This window comes from Pterocles gutturalis, unplaced genomic scaffold, assembly GCF_000699245.1.
Source record: "Pterocles gutturalis isolate BGI_N339 unplaced genomic scaffold, ASM69924v1 scaffold15023, whole genome shotgun sequence".
In the NCBI taxonomy this organism is placed as follows: Eukaryota; Metazoa; Chordata; class Aves; order Pterocliformes; family Pteroclidae; genus Pterocles; species Pterocles gutturalis.
In genome coordinates, this window is record NW_010123286.1 from 3,062 (window position 1) to 13,108 (window position 10,047).

The 10,047-nt window shown below is 59.4% G+C and overlaps 1 protein-coding gene across 1 annotated transcript in view; it reads left to right on the plus strand.

Annotated features, from left to right (window-relative positions):
* Positions 1-9,987, plus strand: part of LOC104464972 (plasma membrane calcium-transporting ATPase 4-like) — a gene marked incomplete at both ends in the record, with an annotated part of 13,034 nt that extends 3,047 nt beyond the window's left edge. The window contains 14 exons of the mRNA XM_010077854.1: positions 1,061-1,096; positions 2,690-2,851; positions 2,973-3,187; positions 3,280-3,522; positions 3,642-3,883; positions 4,172-4,406; positions 5,514-5,693; positions 5,928-6,015; positions 6,134-6,240; positions 7,817-8,008; positions 8,111-8,324; positions 8,748-8,959; positions 9,332-9,438; positions 9,780-9,987. Of these exons, the coding sequence (XP_010076156.1) occupies positions 1,061-1,096; positions 2,690-2,851; positions 2,973-3,187; positions 3,280-3,522; positions 3,642-3,883; positions 4,172-4,406; positions 5,514-5,693; positions 5,928-6,015; positions 6,134-6,240; positions 7,817-8,008; positions 8,111-8,324; positions 8,748-8,959; positions 9,332-9,438; positions 9,780-9,987 (2,441 nt within the window). The remainder of the gene's footprint in view (positions 1-1,060; positions 1,097-2,689; positions 2,852-2,972; positions 3,188-3,279; positions 3,523-3,641; positions 3,884-4,171; positions 4,407-5,513; positions 5,694-5,927; positions 6,016-6,133; positions 6,241-7,816; positions 8,009-8,110; positions 8,325-8,747; positions 8,960-9,331; positions 9,439-9,779) is intronic.
* Between the last annotated feature and the right edge of the window lie 60 nt (positions 9,988-10,047).

The following is a 10,047-nucleotide window of genomic DNA, read 5'->3' on the forward strand; positions in this document are numbered from 1 at the left end:
CAGTTCAGCGGGTCTGGGCTCACTGGGAGCAGCCGCGAGGTGCGAGAGCTGGCAGGAGGGAGCACAGGCGGGATGCACAGGCGTCCCTGCGCCGGGGAGCCCTTCCCGGGGGATGATGCCAGGCGGGGAGAAGCTTGTCTCCTGGCAGCCGTTTCGGCTCTGGGCTGCATGTGTGCTGGGTTTCTCCAGCTCCACTCGCCCGGGGCTGGCAGCTGGTTGGCATCGCTGGGGTTGGGTGGCTGCGGAGCTCTTTAGGTGCCAGCTTGGAGGTGGGAGTACGGGGGAGACGTGGGAGCGGTGCTGCTGCTGGAGCCGAGCAGCTCGCCCGGCACAGTGCTCGGTGTTTTCCCAGCCCCAAAGCTCCGTCACTCAGCCCTATAGCAAACCCAGCTCTGTGCTGTGCAGACCCTCAATTTGGGAGCAAAATGGGGCAGGGGGCTTCACCGGCTCATCCCCCACCAGGGTGATGGGAGGAAGGTGTAGGACCCCTTCTCGCCCAAGGCTTGTTCAGATTGCAGCAGCCCTGTGCTCCCCAAATTGCAGAGGCACATTAGAGACCCCCATGTGCAGAATTTGCCCACCACAGACATGGGGGGCAGAGTCCCCCCCGCTATGGGGGTAGTGCTGCCTGTGGAGGGGGACACATCTGTGCCTCCTGGGTGGATCCCCTGGTGCCCGATAGCAGCAGGAGGTGGGGAGCATCGGTGCTCAGTCTGTGCTGCGCAGAGGCTGAGCTCTGCTGATGGTTTCTTCTCCCCAAGGGTCTGAGACACCCCCAGGACCCTTTGAAGCCCTGACAGGGGTTCTAGCAGGTGCTTTGCAGGTGGGGAAGTCTGAAACCTTGGGGACGGGGTGTCTGGGGGAGTCGGGGAGCTCCGGAGCATCCCTGGTGCCATGAGCCGCAGACCAAGGCATGCATGGTGTCCGGATGGTGATGGCAGGGTGCTGAGCCCTGCACACAGGTGCTGCTGGAGCAGCATCGGCCCCGGGCTGTCCCGCCAGCCGGACGGTGAACGGGGGTGTGTGTGCTCAGCCCTCCACCCTTTCTCTCTTTGAACAGGTAAAAAAACCGGAGCCCCTGAAAATCGCAACAAAGGTAACCAGCCTCTCCATCCTTTGAACCAGCACCACACTAACTACCGAGCATTCCTCCTTCCTTCCTTCCTTCTTTCTTCTCATCAGTCTGTGCTCTTTGCTGCTCCGGCGGGACTCTCGCCTCGTTGTCCTGGGAGAGGGTGCAATGGTCCCGCAGGTGTCCCCGGCACGACATCACGGTGCCCTCCAGCACCCCACCACGGGGTGTGCATATCTGGGATGGGGCTGGCTGGCTTCCCCCGTGGCCACCTTGCCCTTGCATGGGGTCAAAGTCTTTGTGTAGGGAGGACAGGGCTCCTGGACCACTGGCAGAGCATCCCTTTCTCAGGGCAAACTGCATCCCTGTTGATGTGAGCCGCAGCCGTGACCTGGTGGCTCTGAACCCTTTGTGCCCGTCAGAAGACGTCCTTCTGCAGGGTTTGTGTTTGGGCACGGCTCGGGGACAGATGTGAGTCTCCTTGTGACATTCCCGTGTTGAAATGTCCCCCAGGGCCTGGCCAACGCGATGGTTGCACCCTCTCCTCCCATGGCCTCGACTCCGTGAGCGTCTCCTCGCCAGTGTTTCTCACACTGTTCTTTGCAGGCTGTGGAGGAAGCCCATTTCTGCACCTCTCTCTCCACCTCTCTCTCTCTCTCTCTCTCTCTCTTTCTTTCTCTCTCCTCTCAGCAGTTTGAGTTGCCCTCCTTCCCGTCAGACTGTGTCCGGGTGCTTGTTTTGTCCGTGTTGGGTCTGTTGTAACCGTGGAGGTGTCCGGTGTGGAGCAGCCGTGAGCTCCGGGGTGTCATGAGCCATGGAGCGGTGGCAGCCAGGAGGGGACAGGTCCCAGGGCAGCTGGGGTTGGCTATGGGGCCACCACCGGTCCTCCAGCCACCTTCTTCCCATCCCTCTCCAAAACTTCCAGCTGATGTGGGTCTCTCCCCGGTGCAAGACCTTCCACTGGACTAGAACAATTACAGCAGCTGAAATTCTGGTTGTGCTGGGTCCTAAAAAATGTGATGGGTGGCTCAGGGCTGGGATTCAAGGAGCTGGCTACCTCCTCTTCAAACTCCATCCAAATTTCCATCTGAATTTCTAACCGTCCCCTTCCATCTCATCCCCTCGGTTCCTCCCCTGGCAAGTGATTCCTGCTAGCACTGCAAAGTGGCACCATGTGGGAGTAGGGCACGGAGCAGGGATGCTCATCAGAGGACTGGGAGGGGACCGCGGAGCATCTCTGGGATCAGCCCAAAGTGCTCCCCATGTCAGGGTGTACAGCAGCCCTCGAGGGGAGGCTGGAAGAGCCCTGCCTCCACCCCACAGCCTGGCCAGAGGGTTTCTTGCAGCGCTGCCTTAGAGGAGTTGCATCGACAGTGGCAGCTCTGAGGATCCTTTACCTGTGGGGTGGGGTAAATGGCAGGAATCTGCCCTGTAGAGAGGTGTCAGGGCCCCGGGACACGAGGTTTCCATGTGCTCGGATGCGTGTGTCGTCGGGAATGGTTCTTGTTCTGGGTTTTCTCTCTCTCTCCCACCACCATCTTTCTCAGTGGTGTCCTCCAGGTGTTCCTGGTCTCTCTCCTATTCACACGTGGTGTCTTGTTTTGCCCTGGGCTGTAGCTAAAACTCAGGATGGTGTGGCCTTAGAGATCCAACCCCTGAAGAGCCAGGAAGGGGTGGAAAACGAGGAGAAGGAGAAGAAGAAGGTGAAGGTGCCCAAGAAGGAGAAGTCCGTGCTGCAAGGGAAGCTCACGCGCCTGGCGGTCCAGATCGGGAAGGCGGGTGAGTGGCGGTGACCCAACTCAAGCTGTCACCCTGGAGCTCTTGCTGGAAGGAGCACGGGGAGATGGGGCTGTCCCCTTCTCCTCTGTCCCCTCACCTGCCACTGCCCTTCTTCCCCCAGGGCTGATCATGTCGGCCATCACGGTCATCATCTTGGTGCTGTACTTTGTGATCGACACGTTTGGGGTGCAGGGGCGGCCCTGGCTGGCGGAGTGCACCCCCATTTACATCCAGTACTTCGTCAAGTTCTTCATCATCGGTGTCACCGTGTTGGTGGTGGCCGTGCCTGAAGGGCTGCCGCTGGCGGTCACCATCTCCCTGGCATACTCCGTGAAGGTGAGACCACGATGCAGCAGGGTCATTGGGGGCGTGATGGGGAAGTTTGGGCTTTTTGGCTCTGACTTGCCTGGCGATGGTGCCTGTTGCAGAAAATGATGAAGGACAACAACCTCGTGAGACACTTGGATGCGTGTGAGACCATGGGCAACGCCACCGCCATCTGCTCAGACAAGACGGGCACGCTGACCATGAACCGCATGACCGTGGTGCAAGCCTACGTGGGGGACACCCACTACCGCCAGATCCCCGACCCCGAAGCCATCCTGCCCAAGGTCCTGGACCTCATAGTCAACGGTGTCGCCGTCAACTCAGCCTACACATCCAAGATTCTGGTGAGCTGGAGAACCCCAGCCTCATGTCCTCTGGCCTTCCCACCGTTGGCCATCCCTGCAGCTCCCGTCCTGCCGTACCCAGCTTTGGCATTGCTTTTCCTTTCCATTTTCCTCTCCAGCCACCCGAGAAGGAAGGGGGGCTACCCCGGCAAGTGGGGAACAAGACCGAGTGTGCCCTGCTGGGTTTCGTGCTGGACCTGAAGCAGGATTACCAAGCTGTGCGCAACGAGGTGCCGGAGGAGAAGCTCTACAAGGTCTACACCTTCAACTCGGTGCGCAAGTCCATGAGCACGGTGCTGAAGAACGGCAACGGCGGCTTCCGCATGTACAGCAAAGGAGCCTCCGAGATCATCCTCCGCAAGTAACCGTCCTCCCTCGCTACACTGGTCCTCTCCCCGTCCCGTGGATTTTAGGCTCTTGATGCACCATGGAGCTGTTCTGGGGGGCTGCGGGGTGAAGGGTGCCCAGCCCATCATGAGGTGCTGCCATGGGAAGTGTTTAACTCTTTTAGGGTGGCTTTGGTAGAGCCGTAGGGAGCTGGGGGTGAGGGGGATGCCTCCGTTTTGCAGATGGGGAACGTGGGTGACAGGGGGAGCAGATGGTGTGCCACCACCGGTCTCCCTCACCCTCCACCCTGGTCCTGCCTTAGGTGCACCAGGATCCTGGACAAGAACGGTGACCCCCGGGTGTTCAAGGTGAAGGACCGGGATGAGATGGTGAAGAAGGTGATCGAGCCCATGGCCTGCCACGGGCTGCGGACCATCTGCCTGGCTTTCCGGGACTTCCCCGCTGACGCCGAGCCGGACTGGGACAGTGAGAACGAGATCCTGTCCGACCTGACCTGCATCGCTGTGGTTGGGATCGAGGACCCTGTGCGGCCGGAGGTACGGACCCCCAGCTCTGTCCTCCACCCCAGCCCTGTTCCTGGGCCAGGAGCCCCTTTCCCTGCTGCTCAGGACCACAAAACCCTTCTGAAAGCCCAAGCAGCTCCTCTGCATCCATCCCTGCAGTGCCCCACGCTACCACCTCCCTACTGCCGACATCTCTCCCATACCTGGAGCAAACGACCTGGTGCCAGGCTATTTCCATCCAAACTTTCCCTGCAGCTGGTACCAGGGGTCTGGGCACAAGCCAGCCTGGTTCCACCCACAGCTGAAAGGTGCATGGGGACACCCCGTACGGGTCACAGAGGGGTGATGGAGAGGGATGGGGCTGATCTCGCTGGTTCCTCCTTGCAGCTTGCGGGGATGACAGGCAGGCAGCTGGGCTAATGCAATAACCCCTCCGATACCTGCCTCTTGATTACATTTTGGAGCGTGCCCCTGTGCTCCTGCCTTGCTTGCATCTTTCCTGATTAGATGTTCAAGTATCTGGCTCTGGGAATTGCATTACAGATGCCCCGTCTGCACCGGCTCTGGAGGCTGTTGATTCAATTTGCTAATTTCTCACTAATATCCTCTTCCCCCACCGCTCTGTAATAGATAAACCCATTAGCGCAGCGACGTGCTGCCGGAGCGGTGGGGCAGACGAAATGCCCCCGTTGTGATGGATCACTGAACCAGACCCTGGCGCCCAGTGCCGTGGCGTGATGGGGGGGGAGGCAGCGAGGGTGCCTTCCCCTTGGGGCAGGGGCTGGAAGACCTTGCGCTGTCTGTGCTGGAGAAGCTGCTCCGGAACACACACACGGGTCTGGCTGGAGTCAGGGCGAGGGCAGGGGGCTGCAGGGCAGCATCCTCTCTGGGCCCCCCCCGGAGCTGGGGGATAAACAGCTGGGCTGGTTCTGGGGGGACATTTTTTGATTCAGCATCTCATCCCTGGTGTGAGCATTGAGCTGTGGGTGGATGCAGGTTCCTGACCCCACCTGAGCTCCTTCCAGATCCTTTTAGGGAGGGTGGGAGAGGAGCTGCTGGGCTCCCAGGATACCCGGTGCTAAACCCCAACCCTCTGCCCTGCCCATTGTCCCCCCCCCCAACTCTGTCCTTGTCCCCCAGGTGCCGGATGCCATCCTGAAGTGCCAGCGTGCGGGGATCACCGTCCGGATGGTGACAGGGGACAACATCAACACCGCCCGTGCCATCGCCACCAAGTGTGGCATCCTGCTGCCGGGGGAGGACTTCTTGTGCCTGGAGGGGAAGGAGTTCAACCGGCTCATCCGCAACGAGAAGGGAGAGGTGGGCAAGGAGCCGGGTCCTGCTCTGCGCTGGGGCGGGTGGTCTCTCCAGCATCCCCAGCAGCGTGAGGTGGGTTTTCCTCCTCTCCTTGGATAAATGCAGCCGGTCCCTCCGCTTGCAGGGATCCTCCAGTGGGGGGGTCCAGGTCACTGTCCTAATTTAGGGTCTCCGGTGGGGCAGAAGGTTTCTGGGGGGGTGGTCTCTACCCTTTCTGATGTGTGCCTGGTCCCGCAGGTGGAACAGGAGCAGCTGGATAAGATCTGGCCCAAGCTGCGCGTGCTGGCCCGCTCCTCCCCGACGGATAAGCACACGCTGGTGAAAGGTGGGTGCCTGCAGCTCCCCCGCTGCTGCCTCCCACCAAAATGTCTTAAAAAAAGTCAACTCTGCTGGGAACCTGCCCATGGGAGTTATTTTCTCTGAACTGGTTGTCCCCGTTTCAGGAATTATCGACAGCACTGTTGGTGACCAGAGGCAGGTGGTGGCGGTGACCGGGGATGGGACCAATGATGGCCCAGCTTTGAAGAAAGCCGACGTCGGGTTTGCCATGGTACGGACAGGCGGGGGGGGTCCCTAGGGGTGGTCTTTGCTCGCTGGGGTGAGAAACTAATGGCACTCGTGGTGATTCTCAACACTTAAATTAATTCTGGACTGGTGATACTCTCCTCCAGATCTACAGGATGGCTTAGAAAGAAAAAAAAAAACCTTCTTTGGAGGTTTGATTTAATTCTCGTGAACTTTACAGGACTTTATAGCAAAAGATTGATGGGAAGTGATCCTCTGGCAGCCTGGCTTAGGGCTGGGCTCCTCCGACCCACCCGGAGGGGCTGTGTCATGCTGAAGGTGACACGGTGCTTGCAGAGCACCTGGAGCAGGGACCTGGCCCCGGTTTCTGAGCTGTGGGGTCCAGAAGAGCTGTGGGAACCCAGTAACTCAGCATGACGTGGTTTATCCTTGCCATCTGCACCCAGGCTCGTAACGGGCAGCCCAGGCTCCCAGCACGGTGCTGACACTGACCTGAGCAGTTGATTTATGGCAAAGAACTTGTATCTCCTGGTTTCCTGCTTCTCTTTGCCCTGTGCAAAAGAAGCAAGACAATAAACCTGTCGGTTTTAACGGGCTGCCTGTGAATTGTTTAAGTTTAGGGACGTGAGCAGGAGCCAGCTGCTGGGTGCAGACTGATGAGCCCGTGGAGGGAGCTTGGAGCAAATGAGAAAAGATTTGGGAGCAGGGCTTTGTAGGAAGGTGTGAAACATCCCAGTGCAATTCAGGAGCCTTTAGGATAAACAGCAGAAGGTAGTCTGTCCTCTCCTGGGGACTGTACATGTGCAGGATCAGACCCTGGCCAGGCACTGGGCTCTGCTGGGGGCTGCCCTGGGGTCCCCGGAGAGTGGGGAGCCAACAGCACGTGGGATCGCTCTGTCCAGCCGCCTCCAAAGCTCGCCTCCTGCCACGGCCGGGGAGTTCTCGTCTGAGATGGGTCTTGCAGATCCCAAGAGAGCTTCTCCAGGGAAAGCACCAGGGAACCAGCTCGTTATGGGCATTGCTTTGGTGCATTTAATTACTGCAAAGCGAGCGCCTCTGTGTGCCAGCGGCGAGAAACGCAGCGAGCCTAGCTCCTGCCCAGCAAACTCTGTCCTTCTGAGATGCCCCCGGTGACTTTGGGGGGGCTGCGGGCAGCTCATCCACCTCAGATGGTGCCGGGGCTGCAGGCTGCTGAGCTCACTCTCATTTGGGGGTCCCACCCCTCTCTTGCAGCAGAGATGCCCAGCCAGGGATGCCCGTGTTCCCTGGCGTAAGGAGCAAGCCGTGCTTATGAGCTGTTTTCCAGCTGTGCTGCTGTCTGGGCAGGCACGGCGATGGGCTGTGAAACTGTGCTGACCCAGAGCCCTGCTCTGGAGCCCAGCCGGTGTCCGTCCTTGAAGATTTTGCTGCTTTGGAGCCACTCGGGTGCGTTGGCGCAGGTGCAGCAGGACTCGCTGTGAAACGCAGGGCTGGCATCGGCTCTTCTCGCTCCAGTGGATTTTCCTCTTGGGGCTGTTTCTGGGAAGAAGCAGAGCTGGGCGGACGGCGAGCATGGAGCTTGCTCCGTGACTCACCCCATCACTGTCTCCCCGCTCCTCAAGGGCATCGCGGGCACGGACGTGGCGAAGGAGGCTTCGGACATCATCCTGACGGACGACAACTTCACCAGCATCGTCAAGGCGGTGATGTGGGGCCGCAACGTCTATGACAGCATCTCCAAGTTCCTGCAGTTCCAGCTGACCGTGAACGTGGTGGCCGTCATCGTGGCCTTCACGGGCGCCTGCATCACGCAGGTACGGGGCCGCGGGGCTGGGCTGGAGGAGAGCGGAGGCTCCAAGGAGCGGAAAGAGGGCGGTTTGGGTGGTGTGACATCTTCTTCCCCCCTCTCTCTGCAGGACTCTCCCCTGAAGGCTGTCCAGATGCTGTGGGTGAACCTCATCATGGACACCTTCGCCTCCTTAGCCCTGGCCACGGAGCCCCCGTCCGAGTCCCTGCTGCTGCGCAAGCCCTACGGCCGCAACAAGCCGCTCATCTCCCGCACCATGATGAAGAACATCCTGGGGCACGCCGTGTACCAGCTAACCATCATTTTCACGCTGCTTTTTGCAGGTGAGCTTTGAGGCCCCAAGAAACGCTGGAGGAAAAGAAAAGGGGGAGAGTCTCTGCCCTGCCTTGCACGCCGCCTTTCGTCCCCAGCGTTGGGGACACTTGTTCTCGGCTGTCACTCGGTGACCTCATGTTGGCCAGGACAGAACTTATTTAATGGATGGGAAGCAAAGGGGTGATGAGGAAAGGATTTTTTGCTCCACCCATGGGATGCAGAGACAGTTTTAGCCAAGGAAGCAGCTTTTCAACATTTTTAAGGAAATAAGGGGTCAATGGGGCTAGCGTGGGGGGCTACAGGTGGGTCAAGGGATCTTCAGCAAGAGCCTGGGATCCTAAATCCACCTCCACCAGTGCTGAGCAGAAGTAAGGAGCAGGGTCTCATCTCCTCTCTTTCCTGCCCTTCCCCAAAACCCTTTCTCTGCTTAGGGGAGAAGTTTTTTGACATCGACAGTGGCCGAAACGCCCCACTCCACTCCCCGCCCACCGAGCACTACACCATCGTCTTCAACACCTTTGTCATGATGCAGTTGTTCAACGAGATCAACGCACGCAAGATCCACGGGGAGAGGAACGTCTTCGAGTCCATCTACCGCAACCCCATCTTCTGCACGGTGGTGCTGGGGACATTCGCAGCCCAGGTGAGGCTGTGGGGACAGCACGGGAGTAAGCTGATGGGGCTGGGAGGGGACCACGGCGCAGGCAGGACCTGGATCTGCTGCAGTCCCTGCCTACAGCTCTGTCCTGTCTCCTTACTCTTCTCCAGCAGCTTCTTGGTGACATAAAAACTGAATATTGGGGTCTAAAGCGTGGCGGGAGGTGACAGAGCTGGCCAGACAGCGTGCCTCTGGTGTCCTGTAAAGTCACTAGCCTAGATGTGAGGTCCTTGCTCCTCTTGTGGTCCCAGGGAAGGGAGGAAGATGTGTGGCTTTAGGGGACCTTTTCATCCCGTGGCTGTGCTGTGCAGCCCGTGGAGCTCCCCAGTGTGTGACTGGTTCTCTCTTGTGCTGTAGATCATCATCGTGGAGTTTGGTGGGAAGCCGTTCAGCTGCTCTGGGCTCACCCTGAGCCAGTGGTTCTGGTGGATTTTTATTGGAGTGGGAGGGCTCCTCGGGGCCAGGTAAGAGCCTGTCTGGAAAAAAAAAATCCCACGTGCCTCCACGCCACGGTGTGCCCACAGCCCAGCCTGCCTTTCCTTCCCGCTGCCTTGCTGCCCTTATTCTCCGCAGTATTTATTCAAGGCAGCTTTGGCAGGGGGTGATGCTCCATCCCAGTACCACCGCACCAGCGAGGAGAGGAGCTTGCTAATCTCGTTCCCACCCTGCTTGCGGTGGGGCAAACCCAGCGGTGGCACATCCCGGCTGCATCCTGGCATCTCTCAGCTGAGCCCTGGCAGCTCGTTGCAGGGATGCTCCCCGTGGTCCAGGCTGGCGGCGGGCTCCACGCTGCCGTCGCCTGCAGGCTAAAGAGCTGCTCTCTCCCTGCCTCTCTCTGCACTGTCCCAACCAGCCACCTGAAGTTCCTGAAGGAAGCTGGGCACGGCATCACCAAGGAGGAGATCCCAGAGGAGGAGCTGCCTGAAGATGTGGATGAGATCGACCACGCGGAGATGGAGCTGCGGCGCGGGCAGATCCTGTGGTTCAGGGGTCTCAACAGGATACAGACGCAGGTACTGGGGGACAGCGGGGACTGGGGGGTTTTTCCTTCTCTCTCTCTTTCTTTTCTCTTT